This window comes from Helianthus annuus, chromosome 2 (assembly GCF_002127325.2).
Source record: "Helianthus annuus cultivar XRQ/B chromosome 2, HanXRQr2.0-SUNRISE, whole genome shotgun sequence".
In the NCBI taxonomy this organism is placed as follows: domain Eukaryota; kingdom Viridiplantae; phylum Streptophyta; class Magnoliopsida; order Asterales; family Asteraceae; genus Helianthus; species Helianthus annuus.
This window is the reverse complement of record NC_035434.2, coordinates 65,991,952-66,015,051: the sequence shown is the minus strand read 5'-3', so window position 1 is coordinate 66,015,051 and position 23,100 is coordinate 65,991,952. Positions and strand designations below refer to the sequence as shown.

General features: G+C 34.2%; 1 protein-coding gene across 1 annotated transcript in view; it reads left to right on the top strand.

Moving 5' to 3' along the window:
- Positions 1-6,074: 6,074 nt before the first annotated feature.
- LOC118485013 (caldesmon-like) overlaps positions 6,075-23,100 on the top strand; it is a 51,792-nt gene continuing 34,766 nt past the window's right edge. Inside the window, exon 1 of the mRNA XM_035981214.1 lies at positions 6,075-6,207. Coding sequence (XP_035837107.1) covers positions 6,075-6,207 — 133 coding nt within the window. The remainder of the gene's footprint in view (positions 6,208-23,100) is intronic.

The window sequence follows — 23,100 nt, the reverse complement described above, 5'->3', positions numbered from 1 at the left end:
AAAGGCAACATACAATCCTACGGCTCAAGAGCTGAAGGCCATCAAGTCTGAGAAGACTTGGATGGAAGTCTGTTTCCCATGATAGTCGAAGGACTATGCCGGAGATCCCAAGTTTATATCGTGGATCAGGAATCGGCATCTTTCTAGTGTTTGAATAGTTTGTTTCAAAGAATTTGAATAGTGTTTTGGATTTTGCAGGTGAAAGGACTACGCCGGAGCTTCCAGGTTGGTAATTGTGAAGCAGGAATCGGCATCCTGATTGGTAAAATGGTGATGTAGATGTAACATTCCTACAAGTGGTAATCTTGATCTTACAAGTGGTATTTGTGGTTATATTTTGAGATGTTTGTATTTTTACAAGTGGTACAGAAGGTTCTAAAAGGCAAATGGTAAATCAGGGACATTATATTGTACTTGATTTACTATACATGGCAAGAGAAGCACAAGATGATGAACCACATCCCTGTTTTAAAAATGATAAACCTACAAATGGTTTTTATCAACACAAATTCATTTTCCGAAAAAATCATTTTGATTAAAACAAACTTAAGTGTTTTGAAATCTAAATGAGAAAATGGTTTGTGATAGGGGGAGTTCTGATTGTTTATGCCTAGTGAATGGCGATTTGATGTGATTCGATGTCAGTTGTCAAGTTTCTGTACAGTTTGTTTTACTTTTCATGTTTCTTGTGAGTCAAGAGTCTTTTATTTTCAAATTTCCTTTGAAATGTGTTTGCATTTTAGGGGGAGTAGGGAAATTTTAGAAAATCCAAAAACATTTGAAAATTTGAAAAAGTCAAAAACATGATAAAATCCAAAAAATGAGTTTTTGTTGCGAAAAAGAGGAAATGATAGTACATCAGTAGGCTATCACGGCACGCTAAAGAAATGTAAAGTTAAAATGTGATAAACGATCTTACTGCGGATGTGTCAGTAGATTTTCACACATTTAGTAAGTTGAAACGAGATATAAACCTAAATTCAAACTTGCTTGATTCGTGGGTAACTATTCTTGGATATATGGGTAACCCCCGAAATCTTGTTTGAAAGGTCCCATATTCTGAGATACTAGGTCTTTATACTCAGTGATATCTGGGGTATTATCCCGGGACTTATGCTGAATGGAAGTTCTGACCTAGTCTCCGGATAATACTTTCTGCTAAAGCTTTGAAACATAAGCGCCGCCCTCAGCAATCTGATTAAACAATAAAATTGATAGTCATTGCTGTTGTAAAAAAGATCCTCTAAAGGGGACCCACCAAAAGTCGAGCCGTCATCTCTCTGCTGAACGGAAGTTCTGACCTGAGCTCTCACGGTTTCGCACCTAACCCCTTTACAGATATCATCTGTGGTATACTCACCTGTAAGACTGAATATTTGGGATCTGGATACAGGAGTATATTCAAGTGGAGTGATACACAATTAAGTTTAAGTCTTTAAAACATTAATAACGTATCTCGAATCAATTGAAATTTGTGTTGAGAATTTAAGAGGACAAACATACTGACAATCTAGGTAAATTGTTTAAAGCTTAAAATGAAATCAAGCTTAATGGTGTTAGTGATTGGTCTCAAAAACTGATATGATCCTCTTGCACAAGCTCACAAAAATATTGTTTGTAAATATTACATTTCTATATGATTGTGTTTACTAGTAGTATCAGATAATATCTCTCAGAAAAATCCAAAAAGATTTTGTGTGTGTTTTAGCATAATTTTTGAAAAAGTCAAAAAGATTTTCGACAGCTGATGTTGGAGAACTGATTTTCAAAATTCCAAGTGCTAAACATGATGAGCAGCATTTGAGGGGGAGTGTTTGTGTAAATCTAACTGTTTTTGTTAAATTTAACCTTCTTCAAGTGGTTCATCATAGATATTTGAGAGAAAATCTGAGTTAATGTGATTATATGTTTGTTTAGTGGATATGAGAGTCAAATATTGGTGCAGAGTTATTTGAAACATTTGTGAAAGAAATTTATTTCAGGGTTGAGATTGTGCAGGTAGCCAGGTTTCGATTCCTGAAGATCTCTGATGGAAGAGAGCCAAGTTTCAATCCTGGGAATCAATTCTGAAAGAATGAATAGAGTCAGATTCTGATCCTGAAGATCATGTATACCGTTGATGCTGATGAACTTAAGGAATCAATAGATCTGATCAAGAGAATTAGAGTGTTTTAAAGCCAGACAACGATCCTGAAAATGTTACTGAAGAACAAAAGAATGCCAGTAAATCGAGAGGGGAGTCTGAAGATTAAAAAGGGGAGAAAGCCCAGAGACTGATCTAGACTGAAGATATAAAGACACAGTTTCGTTGTCAGGGTGTATTGGCGACTCCATCAACATCTGAGGGGGAGTCTGTTAGTGCACTACATCTGTTAATTGCGTCTAGGTGTCTAGGATCAGGTCTTACATAACGTAATACGAGAAAACAGGAGTCTGTATAGGTTTTATATGCTAGGTTCGCTCATAGGGACATAGTGTACTAGGTTCGCTCTTTTGGCAGGATTGGTCCGCTTATGTGGACTAGTGTGGTCCGCTCTTATGGTCATGTGACACATAAGCGGACCCAACTGCCTATATATAGATGTAGTCATGAGCGATTCAGTAGAGTAGTTGTCGGATTCCACGCCGAAGCTCTACCGGTGTGACGATTGAGCTGTAAAACGTTTCAAATCAATAAAACAAGCAGTTAGGAGGAAGAACAAGCTATATCTACTTGCATTTCTTATTATTCCGCATCTGAAACGCAAGAGACAACCTCTGAACGACTCGTTCGGGTCAGCAAACGATCCTACAACTGCCATATCAATAACCAATCCCTAAAATCATGGGATTTCCCCTCTTTCTCTCTCTCTCTCTCTCTCCCTAACCGCAACCAAAGAAGAACCAACCATATTTCCTGCAAATATTCTTCTCCGATTGGTCATATATCGGTTCCTTCGAGGTATAAGCCGATCATGACGTCATCAGGCACGCCTTCTGTTTGACAGTTGATCAGTGTTGTTGATGTTGCTGACGGTTGTCGTTCAAACAGTAGTCGGAATCGTTGGTCGGCCGGTGATGTTTCCCTACCGGTTGTTGTTTTTCATACTTGTTTCAATTTTTTTTATCTATCATTGAATCGGGTTCTTATTTTTAGTCAATGGACCTCAATGCTTGACATCTTAGAGTGGGCTCTAGATGTAATTGGGGTTACCTACAGACGTTTAGATGGCAGTACCTACAGATGTAATTGTGTTTTAAAATGACATCTGAATATGTTGATGATGGCAGTGTGTTTTAAGGTTTATGTGTTTTACCATTTTAATGTTGATGATGACAGTGTGTTGAAGACGACGACACTGGGTTGTGTTGAAGACGAAGACACTGATAGTGTGTCCAACAATCTGCTTGCTGTTAAAACACAATGTCAAGAAATATGCTTGCTGTTAAAACACAGTGTCAAGAATCCTCCAGCAATCTGCTTGCTGTTAAAACACAGTGCCAAGAATCCTCCAGCAATCTGCTTGCTGTTAAAACACAACGTCAAGAAATCTGCTTGTTGTTAAAACACAGTGTCAAGGAAATCTGCTTGTTGTTAAAACACAATGTCAAGAAATCTGCTTGCTGTTAAAACACAGTGTCAAGAATCCTCCAGCAATCTGCTTGCTGTTAAAACACAGCGTCAAGAAATCTGCTTGCTGTTAAAACACAGCGTCAAGAAATCTGCTTGCTGTTAAAACACATTGTCAAGAAACACAGCGTCTTGTATGATTTAAATTGAAACTGTCAATTTGATTTAAATGGAATATTTAGTTTCCATAATTTTCTGGTTAGTTAGTTATCCTAATAAAATAATCCATAATTAAAATAATATTCAAGTTACACAATTGCCCTTTTAGTTAAAATCCTTCAATACCACATGTCGCGTTCTTATTGCTTCCTAGACTTTCTAGGAAAAACACACTTTCCGCAGGAACCCTACTATATATATATATATATAAATTAAAACGTAACTGAATTCTTGATGTTAATCGGATCATGATTACACGTTGCGAATATAAGTTATATTATCTTTGTTCTTTATTACTCGTTTGTGATTCTAATGGGTATGTTAGGACCCATGAAAACACTTTAAAACTTAGTGTCCAAACGAGTGTCTAGATGGGATATACTTTTGCATACAAATACTTTTATACTTAATTCCGAATCCAAACTTTCCATAAACTCCAAACACCCGAACACCTTCATTCTCCTATCCTCATCAACTCGTCAATACATGGATAATCGGAAAGCTTTTGCAAACTTGTGAGTATACTTGACACCCTTTTTACCGTTTTTTACGCTTTTTGGTGTAATATGTGTACATATACAAAACACACTCGTCAAACATACTTTTATGCAATCATACAAACAATCCAATACATACATTCTAATACGTTATACTTGATTCGTTATACTGGGTTTCTTCTTTTTGTGATAAACTTGTTATAAACTTCGTACGAGCCTACCCTTAACATGTATAGCGCTATAGGAGTAACGCATCGCCCGTGTTCGTGAGGTCATGTTAAGTCATTCATTCATACTTGGGTAAACTTTGGGTTGACTTGTTTATTCACATGCCAGTTTATACATTAATCTTGATAACTAAGTTTGCTATGTGGATTGTTTAAACTTTTATTATTATATGCTAGTACTCACAACTTGTATAGTCGCCAACACTTTCGTACTGAACTATACTTTAATACCTGTTGCAGGATTATGATGATGATGATGCACGGATCTTAGTAAGATGCCTAGAAACGCACCAAACTTAAATTGTGATTATTAGTTTAGTCATTCGATAATTGTTATAATTTGTTCGTTTCAAACTTGTTGTATTTCTATTTCAAACAATGTAATTCATCTTAGTAATTAAATAAAATTTATTATTAAATACATGTCATCTTTAGTGTTATGAAGTCTCGAGCAATCTCGTTCATCTCACTCCGATGTTTCCGCCATCGGTTGGGGTGTGACAAATTGGTATCAGAGCCATAACTATAGGGAATTAGGAAAATTGCCATGCTTTTAACCTAGTCTATAGTTAAGCACCATGTTGGTGTATACATCTGTCGACTTCGTCTTGTATCGAGTCTTAGACTTAGAATGTTAGATCAGGGCACATTGTACGGGAATATAGAGTAGTAGTTGTGATTTCTCAAGAATGTTGATTTCACATATATGGACATGTCACTATGTGGGAAATCAGGATAAGTTGATTTCACATACATGGTCATGTCACTATGTGGGAAATCAGAAAGTTGATTTCACACATATGGACATGTCACTATGTGGGAAATCACATTGTCTGATTTCGCTTTTATGGTCTGATGTCACTATTGGCGAAACCCTATCCCCTATATATACCCCTTGGGCGAAATCAGTTGAAGAGGTCTTGTTTCCGGTAACGAACTGCTGCCGATGTGCCGTTTGACTTGTAATCAGTGTGAAATCAATATACAAGGCAAGATTTAGTAGAACAAGCTGTTTTTCGTGTCTGTTTCTTGTTATTCCGCACCTGAAACAGATTAGAACACCTCTGATTGACTCGTTCGAGTCAGCACACGATCCTACAAGTGGTGTCAGAGCTCAGGTTGAGGAGTTCTTGCCATTACAGCTTCATTCTCTGTCTTCTACACCTTCTTTTATCTGTTCAGGAAGATTTCACGGTTAGAATCGGACCAAAATTTCACAGATCATAGAAAATTGGACAATAACAAATCCTTGAAAGTTTGAGATTGAAATTCAAAGTAAAAATGGACCAAATTGCCCTTCGAATTGATTTCGCTCATATGGACATTCTCTGATTTCTGCCTTTTGGAACACCTGATTTCGCCCCAAGAGACCTGATTTCGCTCCAAGAGATCTGATTTCGCCTTTTGGAACACCTGATTTTGCCCTAAGAGACCTGATTTCGCCCCAAGTGACCTGATTTCGCCCCAAGAGTCCTGATTTCGCCCCAGTAGACCTAATTTCGCTCCAAATAACCTGTGATTACATCCTAAGTTGCTATTTCGCTCGTAATTGACAGTTATTGGAAAACGTGTTATCGAACCATGGCTGAAGAGTTTTACAATGCTTTTGCGACACCGGTTGCACTTGTCACTGCTGCTGAGACTGTATACAGTGAAAATGAAATGGGTACTAATCAGAAACCACCAAAGTTGATGTATATTGAGGATTTTCAGGGTTGGAAAAACCGATTTGAGAATTGGGTTCAAGCTTACAGATTCGATGCTTGGTGCTCACTGCTGAAAGACTATGAGAGACCAAAGAACGAGCGTGGGTTGGAAAAGGATTTCAATGATTTTACAGAAGCTGACAAGCTGAAATATACTAGTGAAAAGATGATGATCAGCATTTTACAGCAAGCAGTTAAAGAAGACATCTTCGTCTTACTTCAACATAACGGAACTGCTAGATCAATCTGGGGGGGCATTAATTCAGAAATTCAGAGGGAGTGCTGATATGATCAAAAACAAGAAAGCCTTATTGAAGAAGTCATTTGACATGTTTACTGCCTTTGATCATGAAACAACCAAACAGACAATAGATAGATACTGTCATCTGGTTCTAGAAATAGGAAGATTCCATATTCAGAAAGATGATGATGAGTGGGCTGATAAGTTAGCAGAGGCTTTACCCCCAACAGAAGTGGGGAACTTATCTGATGATTGTGAAACTCATGAGGAAGACTGAGAGTATGAACTTGGCTTAGTTTATCCAGAAGATTGAAGAACAGGAGCTGGATATTCAGAAGACTGCTATAATGACAAATCCAAATGCTAAGCAAGATGTCAGTCTGTACTATCGAGGAACAAATTTGAGGCTACTCCCAGTTAAAGTCCAAAGATTAGTACTGCATTCAGTGCTGATGGTTCTGCAAGTCCAAATGCAAGTACTACAACTCAAAGTGGTGGATCTACTTCATCATTCTCAAGCTTTGATCCAAACAGCAACACACCTAGCCCTCAGAAGCAAAATTCTACAAATCTACAGTGTAATGTGAGCTTGAACATTCAGAATGGTCAACATCTTTCTCCTGAAGTGGCAAAGCAACACATGGCATCTCTTGTCGCCATGTTAGAGTCGTATGAAAGTTTGATTGCTGGAAGAATTGGTAATCCGATGCTCACAAAGGAAGATTACGACCAAATCGATGCAGAAGAGCTTGAGCTGATGGATGTGAAGTGGTGCTTAGCCAGTGCCTGCAGGAGAGCTGAAAAATTTCAACAGATTACTGGCAGAGACGAGTTTCGAGGAATGGCTACCTCTCCACTTGGTTTTGACAAGTCAAAGGTTACTTGCTTCCGATGTAAGGGAAAAGGTCACTTTAAACGGGAATGTAAGAACCAAGAGTCAACTGGAAGTCAAGAAAAGAGCAATTATTATCAGAAATCAATCTTTCATCAAATCAATCAACAATCTCAACAAAAGGAACCGCAAACTGCTCATGGGAAAATGATTGAAGAAGCCAATAGGAAAGCTTATTTTGGGATAATAGATCAAAGTGATGAGGTTGTTGCACAGGGGTTTAGCTGGGACAAGTATATACCTAGTGAAACTAAACCTGATGTGGCACTTGTTACCAGGATTCTGGATCAACATGAGGATTGTCAGAAAAGGATTCCGATATTTCCAGATCTTGGAAGTGATGTTGATACGGATGATGAGGAAGAGTATCTTAACAAATGTAGAAAAAGCATTGATCCTGACAGTTTTAATTTTTTCTATGCAGATAAAGTTGAGTTGCTGAATCAGAAGAAGATTGCTCGATTGCAGAGAGAGCTAGAAGCAGCAAAGCTACTCGCTGATGAAAAGGCGAAGACTGAAGCTGTAGAAACTAAAGTTGAACTAGAAAAACTTGTGGAAGTTGAGAAAATTGTTGAAAAGATTGTCGAAATAGAAAAGATTGTTGAAGTCGAGAAGCTTGTTGAAGTTGAAAAGACTGTCGAAGTTGAAAAGATAGTTGAAAAGGTAGTTGAAGTTACAAAGCCTTGTGAGAAATGTTCAGAGTCTTGCAAAGTTTGTGAAGAAAAAGATAAAAAGATTGCTGATTTAGAGAAGATTAAGGAAGATCTACTGTCTGATGTGAAGTATGTGAAAGAGTCATACGACGTATTGAACAAGACAGTTGACAGTTTGAAGAGAACGAATGCAGAAATTGAAAAAGCAAATGACAAGATGAGTGCAACTTTGATGACAAAGCAAAGTGTCATTAATTATTACACCGAAGATTGTGCTAAGCTGAAGAAGGAGCTGGAACTTGAGAAAATTGAGAGTGAAAGGATTAACCGATTACTTTTGAGTTATACTACTTGTGATTATCTGATTGATCGGGTTTATCCTACTGTTGCAGGTCTTAAAGCTTTCAAGAAGAAGAAAGAAAAAGAAGAGGATACTGGTAAGCCACAAAGTGTCAAGTATAACAGATGTCCGCCTCCTATCTTTGAGAGTTATTCCCCCAGGAAACCAAACGAGGAACAAGTAGACAAGGCTCTAAACATCAAATTAAAGTCTGAAATCGCTGATGAATTACCAGATAATATTGATGTTACATTCACAGCGTCTGACACTGATCATGAGTCTGAGTTAGTTAAGAGAGTTGTCGATCAGGTGTTGGATATGGATGAAGAGTCAAAGTCGGAGTCTAAATCAGATAGTTCGAGTTCGTCTGAGAAGAGTCCGAGTTCATCGGTTAAAAGGGCTTACAATAAAGAATTCTTGTTATCAAAATCTAATTTGAATGATGGATCAGTCAAAGTAGCATATACGTTGAATGATTCAGACAAATTATATTCTGATGAGGAATTCCCAATAAGAAGTGTTAAAACTAAAATGATCAAAAAGGTTTTCAAATTAACAGAAATTAATATTTCTGAAATAAAAGATTTAAATCTTTCTGCAAAACCTAAACCTTACACTTCAAGAATTCAACAAAGAGTAAACAAGAAAATGGGTTACGGTTATGGTTATAATTTCCAAAAGAAACCAAACCATAATGGTAATCTCAAAAAGAAAGGTCTTGGTTTTAGTTCGTCAGAAAATTATAAAAATCAGAAAACTTATAAACCAAAAACAAAATTTGTTTCAGGAGGAAGCTCAGAGGATGAACAGAAGAAACCATTATGGAAGCAGTCAAATCAAGAGTTTCTTGCTGAAGTGAAGAAGAATGTGAGAAAGTTTGCTGAGAGAGTTGACAGAAGAATCTGTTTCAAATGTCAAAAAATTGGTCACATAGCTTGGAATTGTCCCAAGACCAATTACCAAAAACAGGGAGTTTCTTCTAATTCAAATTTGAAAAAGATTTGTGTTGATAAAAAAAGAACAATTCGTGAAAAATGGTAAATTGTTTGAAAATTCAAGTTCTGAAAAAGGTGAAAGTTCAAAACGTTTTTACAAAATAAGAGGTGATTTGAGTAAGCAAAAATGGATTGTAAAAACAGAAAGTAGTTTTGACAATGAATCTGATTCCATAAAATCAGAGGAGTCTTTGGTTGATAAAAAGATTGTGATTTCCGTTCCAGAGGTGAACGATGAAAATTTTCCTAAATTGTTAAAGGAAAATTTGATGAAGAAAGTGGGAAAAGTAGAGATCTCAAATCAATTCTTTACTGATAAGGGAGAATTTGATGTTGAGAAGGCTTTCAACGGGAAAGTCAAGCACATTTTCGGGAAGATGGTTGATAGAAAGGTTAAGGGTGCTAAAGAGTTTTATAAGTCAAAGTGTTGGTGGGACAGATGTGTTCCAAAATCACCCAAGGCTGGTTAGGCTTGGGCGGATGTTATGTTTGATTAAACACCTGACTATGCCGGAGATCCCAAGTTTGTAATTGTGGATCAGGAATCGGCATCTTTCATGTTTAAAGAGGTTGTTTGAAAAGTTTTTGATAGTGTTAAAATTTTACAGGTTGAAGGACTACGCCGGAGCTTCCAGGTTGGTAAGTGCAAAGCAGGAATCGGCATCCTGATTGGTAAATGGTTGTGTAGATGTGATATTCCTACAATTGGTAGTGTGTTTTCTTCAAATGGTACAGAGGTTGCTTAATTGCAAATGGTAAATCAGGGACATTAAATTGTACTTGATTTACTATACATGATAAATAGATGAACAAGATGATGAATCATATCCCCGTACTTAACAAGTGGTAAATCTACAAGTGGTAAAAACAAACTCATTTTCCGGAAAAATCATTTTGATTAAAACAAACTTAAGTGTTTTGAAATCTAAATGAGAAAATGGTTTGTTGAGAGGGGGAGTTCTGATTGTTTATGCCAAGTGGATGGCGATTTGAAGTGATTTGATATCAGTTGTCATTTTATTTGTACAGTTTGTTTTTTATTTTGTTTCTTCAAGTGGGTCAAGAGTTTAGATAGTTTTCAAATTTTTTTAATGTGTTTGCATTTTAGGGGGAGTAAAAATTTCACAGAAAATCCAAAAACATTAGAAAATTTGAAAAAGACAAAAACATGATAAAATCAAAAATGAGTTTTGTTGTATAAAAGAGGAAATGATAGTACATCAGTGGACGATCACGGCATGCTAAAGAATTGGAAAGTTAAATAGTGATAAACGGTCTCACTGATGATGTGTCAGTAGGTTTTTGCACATTTAATAAACTGTGACGAGATATAAACTTAAATTTCAAACTTGCTTAATTCGTGGGTAACATCTCTCGGATATATGGGTAACCCCCGAAATCTTGTTTGAAAGGTCCCTTATTCTGAGATACTAGGTCTTTATGCTTAGTGATATCTGGGGTATTATCTCGGGACTTCTGCTGTATGGAAGTACTGACCTAGTCCCCGGATAATACTTTCTGCAAATGCTTGAAAAAGCGCCGCCCTCAGCAAATCGATGAAACAATAAAATTGATAGTCGTTGCTGTTGTAAAGAAGATCCTCTAAAGGGGACCCACCAAAAGTCGAGCCGTCATCTCTCTGCTGAACGGAGGTTCTGACCTGAGCTCTCACGGTTTCGCACCTAACCCCTTACAGATATCATCTAGGTATACTCACCTGTAAGACTGAATATTGGGATCTGGATACGGGAGTATATTCTGAGGTGGGAACACGCGAATAAGTTTAAGTGATTAAAACATTAATCTCGTATCTCGAAACAGTTGAACTCTGTGTGAAAATTTAAAGTGGACCAGTATACTGACAATCTAAGTGAATCGTTTAAAATTTAAAATGTTTAAAGCTTAACGGTGTTGTTGATTTGTCTCATAAACTGATATGATCCTCTTACACAGACTCACAAAAATATTGTTTGTAAATATTTCATTTCTGTTTTCTTCTGATTCTACAAGTGGTGTCTTTTACTTTCTTTCACAAAATTTCAAAAAGATTTTCAGTGTGTTTTAGCATAAAATTTTGAAAAATCCAAAAAGATTTTCGACAACTGATATTGAAGAGCTGATTTTCAAAATTCCGAGTGCTGAACATGATGAACAGGTTTGGGAGAATTTGCTTAAAAAATTTTTCAGAGAAAAAGAAATTTGTTAAATGATCATTGTTAATCTCTGATTGTATATTGATTGTAGGGGAGTCTGTGTTGGTACATGAAAGTTGATAATTTGTTAAATATTTTATTCTTGTAAATCTTATAACCAGGAAGTCACAAGGAAATACCCAAATTAGCAATGTGAGTAATCCTTCTTTTTGTAACTGTTTTTACAAAACCTCAATTGTTTTAAATTATAATTAACAGTGATTCAGTATTTGTATTCTACAATTATCGTCGGTATATTGGGGTTTTGTATACAAAATTTGTTACTACACTGTGAGTAGTAACATGACCACCAGTCATGGATTGACAGTACCGTGGGTGGTAATTAAGGTAGAAATATAAACAAATGTAATTGCGAGATCGCCCTCAATGCTGTACAATAATAAAACTTGTTTTTGATTAAACTGGGATTCACTCACCAGTATTTCTTGCTGATAAAATGTTTTAAACACATGTTTCAGATAACTTAGTATGAAGCCAATAAAAGCCAGCTGGAGAGCACTGAAGGCTTAGAAAAGTGGCCATAAAAATTACCAAATTAAAAAGGAGAATTGTTTTCAATAATTAGGGTTACTCCCTATAAATGTACTAAAATGAAAATCGGGTTTTGTCCCACTTATTTATTATAAATGTATTATCTGCAAAACTTGGGTTTTATCCCATTTATCTCTTTTAAACATCTTGGTGTTTAACTCTGATAAAAATATTTCCTAACTACGGTCCTGATGAAAATTTCCACTGGCAAACTAATAAACACCGATACCATCTGACTGGCTCACGACTCCTGCTCCCAGGGTGGGTTCATGGGTTGTGACAGAAGGTGGTATCAGAGCTATGCCACTTATTTAAGCCCTTTAGGTATTCTTCCAATACCTAAACCTTAAACATTTGTGTTAGGAAATTAATATCTTATGTAAACATAAAATCTTAATATGTCTATTATGATTTTTATGTTATTTAACGAATTTTAAATTCCCAATGTATGTTACCCATATCTGTATCTTACTGTTATGCTATATTTAAAATATATATATATATATATATATATATATATATATATATATATATATATAGAAACAGGATCAGGAAAGAACGCCTCAAAGTGTGAGAACGGTGAGAACGATTCTCAGCCACAAGATCTTAGTGGTTTGTGGCTGAGATTGATGCGGTGGTATTTTTGTAAATAATAGGGCTCTTGGAACTACCAGGAGGGGTAAATTAGGAAGATCCAAACAAAGGTGCACATGCTAATCACATGTCATTTTCCCCCATCATATTTAAACGACAATAACTTTTTTATACGTGATTATTTTTCGAAAAAAATTACACCATAAAACTCAGTGTTTTTTTATCTTTCCAATGAGTATACTATTGATATACTTTTCGAAAAAAAAAATTAACTGGGTTTTATAGCATTTTTCTGAACTGGGTGTTTTATGACGTTTTAGACTAGGTATTTTCATGGCGTTTTTCTGAACTAGGTGTTTTTATGGCGTTTAACTAGGTATTTTCATGGCGTTTTTCTGAACTGAGTGTTTTATGGCGTTTTCAACTAAGTTTTTCATGGTGTTTTTCTGAACTGCGTGTTTTACGGTATTTTTACAGTACAAATTATGATTTTTCTAAGCTCAAAACTATTAATTTAGGCGGGTGGCTAAAAAAATGGGTGTTTTGAGCTGTTGTTATAGCTCAAAAAAGTTGATTTTTTTTTGTTATGGCGTTTTAACAGGGAGCTCTGTGTGTCTTCATTGGAGTATGAATTCTTTTATTTCCAATCACATTCCCCCAAAGCTGCGTGTATGATGAAACTAATTAAATACTTGTGTTCACACTTGTTTACACTTGTTCACACTATAAGTTACACTTTGGACCCTGAAAATATAGCTTTTTTTGTTATGGCGTTTTAACAAGGAGCTGGCTTGAAACTAATTAAATACTTGTGTTCAAACTATAAGTTACACTTTGGACCCTGAAAATATAATCTTTTTGTTATGGCGTTTTAACGAGGAGCTGGCTCAAAAAAACTAATTAAATACTTGTGTTCACACTTATTCACACTATAAGTTACACTTTGCACACTGAAAATATAGCTTTTTTTTGTTATGGCGTTTTAACTAGGAGCTGGCTCAAAAAAATGGTTTTTTTTAGCTGTTGTAATTTATAGCTCAAAAAATAGCTTTTTTTATGGCGTTCAAAAAAATGGTTTTTTTGAGCTGTTGTAAATTATAGCTCAAAAAAATAGCCTTTGAGTGTTTTAAGGCGTTCAAAAAATGGTTTTTTTGGGCTGTTGTAAATTATAGCTTAAAAAATAGCTTTTGAGTGTTGGCTTTTTCTGAATTGGGTGTTTTTATGGCGTTTTATTTTGAACACCCAGTTCATGTGAGTGGATTTTTTTGACAATATTACCCCTTAGTGTAATTTAACATCAATACCACATGTCACCACCAAAATCGTTCTCACCGTTCTCACACTTTTCACCGTTCTCTCTAAATCCTGACCCTATATATATATACATATATATATATATATATATATATATATATATATATATAGGGATCCGCTAAAATGAAAACCACTCCCAGTTGTAAGAACCGTGAGAACCACTTTCCACCAATCAGACTTTGCCACTTATGCATTATTATTTTATACATTTAAGGGTATTTTTGTCATTTACTCGAAATGTCATCTCTATCTCTTTGTCTGCCTCATTAAAGTCTACAGACTTTTTTTATCACATCACAATTTTAAAATCTTATCTCCTCTCTCTCTCTCTCTCTCAAACTTTGTTCACCAAGTGACATCAAAAAAAATAACCAGATCTCAGAACAGGGGGTGATGTTATGATGTTGATGGCCAGGATCAAGACCAAGCTATGCTCTGGCGGTGGAAGACGGTGGTGGGAGGTGCTTGGTCGGTGGCGAAGGACGGTGGTGGGATGTGCTTGGTCGGCGACGGAAGACGGTGGTGGGAGGTGGTTCTTCGGAAGACGGTGGTGGGGAGGTGGTTGGTGGGAGTTGGTCGGCGGCGGTGATGGAGCTTGATCTTTTCTGTCTAGGTCACTTGATTATCATCTGGGTTTCGTAATAGGGGTTAGCAATATACCCCAAAATGATGTTTTGTAGTTCCAAAGCTTGATCTGTCTTACTAGAGTTTCTTATTTCATTTTGGCAACATGCTCATAAATGAGATTTTGAAGTAAAATAGCAATGGCCCATCCAGAAACTATTGTGTTGTCTTGCCTTATCAAATCCCGTGGTCCTCTGAGTATTTCATTAATTTCTTTCTTAGGCCTTTTTGCTATATCTTCCCAAATGATTCTTAGCTCATGTTCGGGTCTTGTTCATAACATGCCTTATTGGGTTGTAAGTATTTTTGTTATGGGTGATAACATAAAGTGCAGGACTATACTATTCTGGTGGCAACAGTTCATTTTTGTAGACTGTTTATAGGTTTCGATGTCGATTGTTTTACAGGTGACCGATTGCAAGTGGTGCCGATGGTGCCCGTTGGTGCTGGTGTTTTTTGATCTTTTTGGATTGATTTGTGTTTTTGATATTGGGGGGTTTAGATTGGCAGTGATAGTTCGAAACAATTTTCCCGACAATTTATAAGGATGGCGCGGCAAAGGATGGTGGAAGGTAGGTTTTTGAACCTGCAACCTCACTTTGCAGCCTTGATTATTGGAAACTTTGAGCCAAACCCCGTTTTTTTCAAGATCCACACATTTGTTTTGATTTTTGTTGTTGGGTTTTTTATATTTTTTTCTGGTCGATGATTAAGTTCAATCTATCCGAGAGACATACCGAGTTGTGATTTTTGGGTGTGTTCGTTTTGTGTAAAATAGTTTTTGTAAAAAAAAATTTAACCGTAAACTTTTTAACGTAAAATGTAAACTTTTTTAACGTAAAGTTTTTAACGTAAAACGTAAACTTTTTAACGTAAAACGTAAAAACGTAAACTTTTTAACGTAAAACGTAAACTTTTTAACATAAAACGTAAACTTTTTAACGTATAACGTAAAACATAAACTTTTTAACGTAAAACGTAAACTTTTTAACAGAAAACGTAAACTTTTTGAACTTTTAACTTAAAACGTAAAACGTAAACTTTTTAGCGCAAAAATGTAAAACGTAAACTTTTATGTAAAAACTTTTTAACATAAAACGTAAAAAACGGCGCGTAAAAAACCGGTCGAAAAACGACGCGAAAAAACGGAGCGTAAAAACAAGGCGTAAAACATCCCGTAAAAAAACGCGCGTAAAAAACGGCTCTTAAAAATGTTTTTTTAAACAAATCTTGAAAAAAAATTATCAAAGAATCTGATTTTGAAATTATTTTAATAAAAAATTATCTAATTTATAATAAAAAATAATTAATGCAATAAGACAAAAATGTAATAAAAATATTATATATAATAAGACAAAAAAACAAATTTACTTAAATACCCTTTAATAATAAAATATTAAAAAACATAATAAGACAAAAAAAATTTATAATAGTTTTTATTACTTTTAATCTCATCCATCCATCTTGAAGATCTAGTGGTTAGAAAGTGGTTCTCTCGGTTCTTACAACTGGAGGTGGTTTTCATTTTAGCGATCCCCTACATATATACATATATATATATATATATATATATATATATATACATATATATATATATATATATATATGTGATATATTAATAATGTTGTTAATTTTATGATATATTATATATATCATATATTAGTATGAAAATAATTCAATATGAATTTTATGACATTATAATTATATTACGATATTAATATTAATATTAATATTAATATTAATATTAATATAAGGTAACACAATTCAGGTATGATATTTTGAAAAAAAATCATAATATAAATATTAAAATAATATGTAGTATACCTAAATGATTTTATGTCATTTAAATTCTCAGGATATGTAACCCCTATTTGTATCTTACAAATATGTTATGCTATAAATATATAAAGGGGATATATTCATAATATAATATTCAATTCTTTGATATATATCATACCCACATATTTATGTGAATCCAATTCCATATAAATTATAATAATATCATGATATTGACATTAATATCTTAATCAAAGATATAAGATAATACCCTTAGGTATGATGTCACTGAAATATCATAATATAAAATATTATTCGATGAAAGCAGTATATTTTATAATTTATGATATAACCCAAAATTTTACTCGACTTAAAAATATATATTTGTCCAAGTTTTTACAAAACATATAATTGTATTAATTTTGTTAAAATATAATATTTTAGCATACTTAAAACATGTTTATTATTTACAATAATTAAAGGAAGAATTTTCATAATAACTCTATGAAAATATTATTCCATATGATTATATTATATCCACATAAGCACATATACATATACCATGGAAAATATAAAATATTTTGCAAAACTGTATCTATGAAATAGGAATAGGTACAACAACTTAGTATTGTGTAACTAAATGATTTTAATACATAATACCTAGATATCAACAGGAAATAGCTTAAACTTATATGTAAGTCAGATATATATTTTGTATCAATATTACAAATGATATTTCATACATAGAATATAAATATGTACAAAAACATTTAGTACGGTATGACTATATGGTTTAAAATATATGTACATATATCTCAAGAAGAAACAATTTTTTTGATAAGTTTAATTCTTAAACTATATTTAAGTCATATGTATATGTATTCTGAGATGAGAACGATATTTAAATTATTTTGTATTACCTATTATGGTTCTTTAATAAATAAATATGATAAAATAAGAATCAAGTCCTAATATGTTATAATCAAAATAAGTCAACCTGTCAGTTAAAGATTAAATTGTTCTAAAAGAATTCAGAAGATTTATATCTTTATTAAAATTATTTCTTTTGATGAATTTCCTTTTTATTCCAAAATATTATGTTCAATAAATTTAATAGAAAATTATTTTGTTAATATAAAGGAATAAACAAAGTTATGGGAATAAACAAAATAATTAGTACAATTAGTTATGTAATTGGATTCTTATAATTTGGTATTATATGTATATATTACAGAAAATTTTACAACTTTATATTTATATGTATATATATGCAAGACACAATTTTCTTGATAGTATATATAATATAATAATCAAATGTCTTCTGTAGAAAGACAAGCTTTTATATAACAAAAGAAACAAACCTACATGTTTACTCAAAATCTATTTTGATATCCAGCTTTAATTCAGAAGATACCTGAAGGATACATGTACTAGCACCACCTCTAGAAGAACAATAGTGGGTCAATGACGAAGAATCTCAGAATATCATATAAAACCCTTAACTTTATTTTGAATACCTATCTAGCTATGAGCTCTGGAAATATAGTTAAATTAAGGCAATATAGAGAAAAACTATTACACCAAAGAAAGAAACAACACCTTTATAATATATACATTTTCTTTATATTTTGATAAGATATGCAGTAAAAGAAAATGTTAAAATATAACATGTATATATATATATATATATATCAATGCATAATACTGATGGCTATGACTATAATTGTGCTAAACAAAACGTGCTTGTATAATTATTTAGTTTGGTGATAATTATATCTGAACATGTTTGTAATCCATATGTCAAAGGAAATAACATGTAATCAGGAAATTCAAGCTAGTAATGAAATTTATTTGAATAAAAATACTATAGAAAATATAATAGCTTAAGGAATATCGAATGTCACACCTTCGATCATCGAGGATATTAAGATTTCTGTGCCTATAAACGAAATTCCTACTATACACTGTAAGTATACCCATCACTTCAAACCAAACCCTAGTACCAATGGAGGTCATGATATTCGTATCAAAACTCCATCTTCTAAACGAAAGAAAACCACAATCTATAGCTACTCTTATAAGGAATACCGCTCCAACAAATCACATAAGGGGCAAAGGAATGGAACCAGCAATCATACAACCTACCTGCAGCAACAAAAAGCATTTAAGAAAACGCCATTCTAAGAAGATACTTTGTTGTAACTTCTGCAAGAAGACTGGACATACAGAGGAAGAATGTACAAGGAAAACTAATGTATGTTACAAATGCGGAGAACAAGGTCATATTCGTCCTTATTGCCCAAAACTATCTAAGGCACCCGACAATGAGGATAGAAACCCAGATGAAGCTAAGGAAAAATATAAATATTTACAACATCGGAGACAACAACAAAATAAGCACCCTTATGTTTCGACTATACTTAAGTTAGTTGACTTTTGATTCCAATCAAAACTTCATCAATAAAAGGTCTTTATTTTTCTTTTATAGAGCCAATTCTCATTTGTCTCATCTCTTGACAAATTCATATGTTGCACGTGCATTGCTTATCATGCATATGAATTCACTTCAAAAGATCATTTATTCATGAGTTTTAATAAATATTTCGTTATACTCATTCTGATAATCGATATGATTACATAATGTTGACTTTTGATAATCAAGTCAACAGATTTCCTAGAAAACTCCTTTTTCTTTTCAAAAGATACTTACCGGATTTTTGTAACCATTTCTTGTCAATACATATATCCATCGTTGGAATATGTCCAAACCCAAGCTCAATTGTTTGAACTTGTTCACGATATACATTCAATTCAAAATCCCATATGATGAATTGAGATCATCATACTCAAAATAATCTCATTTGTTTGAATCATAGTAGACCTGTTCAAAGTCTACGACTCCAATAAATCGTTTGTTAAAACACGGCACCTTGCGGTGGCGATTTCTTTGAAAACTTGGACTCATTTCATTTTCACACCTGAGGGACGAATATATCTATCTTCTGTTGATTCATTATCCTAAACCAGTCTTCATACAATTGTGTTAAGATAAAGGTACCTAAATTCTTATTCCAATGTACCTCCAACATTTCTTTCATCTTTGAATTAAACCTACAATATTCATTTATTCTTTCATTTGAACATCCTGTCTTTTAAATATCCAAATTCACTTCATTGAAACTTTCAATCAATTTCGAGAACGGTGAATTCTTTCGGTCACCATAATCATTGAATTCTTTCAATCATTACAACACCTTGCGATGTCTGTGTAAATTTGTAGCTTGAGCTAATTAATATCCCTAATCATATCAATTCATACGTATTTTGTTTGACTCATCATTCAAGTAGTCTTGATACAATTATGTATTAAGACAATGATACACTAAATTCTATTGTATTTTCGGTGTATCTCTGCCATTTAAATAAATGTCACTGATTTCTGTTGTGATAGTTGACAAATCATTTTTCATACTTCTATTCTCATTTGATATTGTTAGTCTACCTCAATTGATGATCAAAATAAGTTCTCTTTTGACATTTGAATCCTATTGTTTCTAAAAAGTCATTGCATTCCGAATTATATGTTTATCAAATCTCTCTATTGATTTGTGAAACTTAACTGTGTCACATTCAGTTAACATAAATTCCTGAAACTAATCAGAACAATTATGCTTCTCATTTTCTGAGAAAAATATCGCTAAGGATTCCTCTTCTAAGCACTTTTTAAGATTTCATACATACGTCATTCCTATCATTTCCTCTGACAGTTGTGGCTAATAAGCGACGGATCTTATTCTTCTAATGGTTCAACATACCTGGAACTTGACTTCCCTCTTTTAACGAATCTGACTACCCCTTTCCTTAGAGAAACTTTTAACAAAACCACTTGAAAGGTTTTCATTTGTTATCTACATAACTCTTTTGATAATCTTGTATTACTTTAACTTGAATTATCTTGTCTATTGTTTCTTGCACTATCTCGAGTCCAGATAAGTTGCTTTTCTCCAAATTTCTGCCCAACAGACAAGGGTTCGGAACTTCCGTCCATTAAATGCTTCCAAAGACGCTTTGACACTGTTTTTACTAACTACAAGACTTGATATAACTCCAAGGGAATATAGTAGCTCGAATCTCGAGGACGAGATTTAAAACAAGGTAGGGAGGATATAACAACCCTCCTTAAAATATTCTAGACACCCCTATACGCTCCTAAATACACCCCGTATGTAAAAAACGGACCCGAATAACACCTATATTAATAAATAACAAATAAAAAACAAGAATAACAGTCTGTCGCGGGGTGGGACAGACTCTTCTTCATCTGTCGCGCGGCGCGACCGAGCAACAAACAGCGAAACCACAGCGTGCCACGTGGCATGACACGCGGCAAGACTACCCGGTGACTCATCAAACCTACCGCCGCCTTTTAAGCTCTGGCGGGGCGCGACGGCCCCCCTTGTCTCCATCGCGAGGCGCAAGAAAGCCCCTGAAGATCTATCGGCTTCAGTTGATTTTCGTTCAATTTTCGATCATTCTCTCTCAATTCTGAATAGCAATAACAATTCCCGGGTATAATACCCCCCTAAATAGCGAAGCTCTGCCTCGTTGTAAGTATCAAAACCCCCGGTTACGTATTAGTGACGCTGCCCGATTGATCTAGTGCTCCGTAACGCATGTCAAGGCTCTGCCTGACTCAGTCGTTGGAGTTCTGTCTCGGGGAGGGTCTCACTATTGTAAATTGGGTTATTATACTAACGCATGTGCATTATTTAAATTAATAGATTATAACCAGGAAGTCACAAGGAAATACCCAAATTAGCAATGTGAGTAATCCTTCTTTTTGTAACTGTTTTTAAAAAACCTTAATTGTTTTAAATTATAATTAACAGTGATTGAGTATTTGTATTCTACAATTATCGTCGGTATGTTGGGGTTTTGTATACAAAATTTGTTACTACACTGTGAGTAGTAATATGACCACCAGTCATGGATTGACAGTACCGTGGGTGGTAATTAAGGTAGAAATATAAACAAATGTAATTGCGAGATCGCCCTCAATGCTGTACAATGATAAAACTTGTTTTGATTAAATTGGGATTCACTTACCAGTATTTCCTTCTAATAAAATGTTTTAAACACGTGTTTCAGGTAACTTAGTGTGAAGCCAATAAAAGCCAGCTGGAGAGCACTAAAGGCTTAGAAAAGTGGCCATAAAAGTTACCAAATTAAAAAGGAGAATTGTTTTCAATAATTAGGGTTACTCCCTATAAATGTACTAAAATGAAAATCGGGTTTTATCCCACTTATTTATTATAAATGTATTATCCGCAAAACTTGGGTTTTATCCCATTTATCTCTTTTAAACATCTTGGTGTTTAACTCTGATAAAAATATTTCCTAACTACGGTCCTGATGAAAATTTTCGCTGGAAAATTAATAAACACTGATACCATCTGACTGGCTCACAGCTCCTGCTCCCAGGGTGGGGTCGGGGGTTGTGACACACCATATTGGACCATACTTGATTTATGTGTTAATTCTTGAAACATCTTTTTATATGCACATATCTCTTTTACTATTTCAAAACGAACGCCTTTCCTAAGGCAATTTCAGATGATTATGTTAAACACGAAAACACTCATATTATACAAACGAGACGACTTCACCAAAATAGGCGTGAAACCCACAATTTGGTGAACGACTCTCAATCTACTTATTCGTTTTTGCACGAAATTCGCCATCAAGTTAGGAGTGAAATCCTCACCTTGGTGAAAAATTTCCATTTTAAATCTAGTGGACCCTCATCAACGCTTCAGAATTAACTTTCTTGACCCAACGAGCGCTAACCACACTTAGGGTACGATGTTGCCAAGTTAGGGGTGAAACCCGCATCTTGTCAACTAGTTACACTCCTCGATTTTCAAAATCTCAGCAAGTCTTAAATTTTCGATTGATTTGGAACATGTAGTAACCGGAAGGGTGAATACCGTTAACCAAAATTTCGACGAGAGTATTCTACCTATTAGGCCAAAACATGCTTCCCAAACTCAAAAGAACTTTCACATTGGTTTAGTCAAAGTTTCGTTTTGGAACAATCCAATTTTAATCAAACCTCCATTTTACTAGTAACAATTTTATGCTTAACACGATTCAAATTTTCCTTTTCAAAATTTAAATTATTTTCACAATGGTTACACACACATCATACTAATCCTTTTCATATACACATACGTTATTTATATGCATGATTTCGAAAACGTCACCAACAAGATTTACATTACTCGTAATCCCAAAATGGAGGCATATCATCAAGATAGGAGTGGTTTCCTTACCTTGACGATTAGCTCCGCTCCTTCCCTTCTTAAAACGACCTCACCAACGGACTGGGGTGATTCCCTTACCTCGGTGATCGTTACCAAACTTTCCTTTTTCAAAGAAACTTTATCATGTCAAACACACTCTCAAGACTTATATATAAATCTTTTATCATTTTGTCAAAATTTCTACTTATGCAAAAATCTCAAATCTCATTGTTTTAGCAAGCGCATTTCTTACAACCTATTTTACATAAATCACATACACGAAATTCTTAATCGTACCTTAAATGTTTTATCACCCGATTTTCAAAATTTTATGAAATACTACCTATTAACCTAATCAGCCTAATGAATCTCTTTCCCACGAACTTCATACTCGACCTAATCACTAAAACACGCTCACATTATATT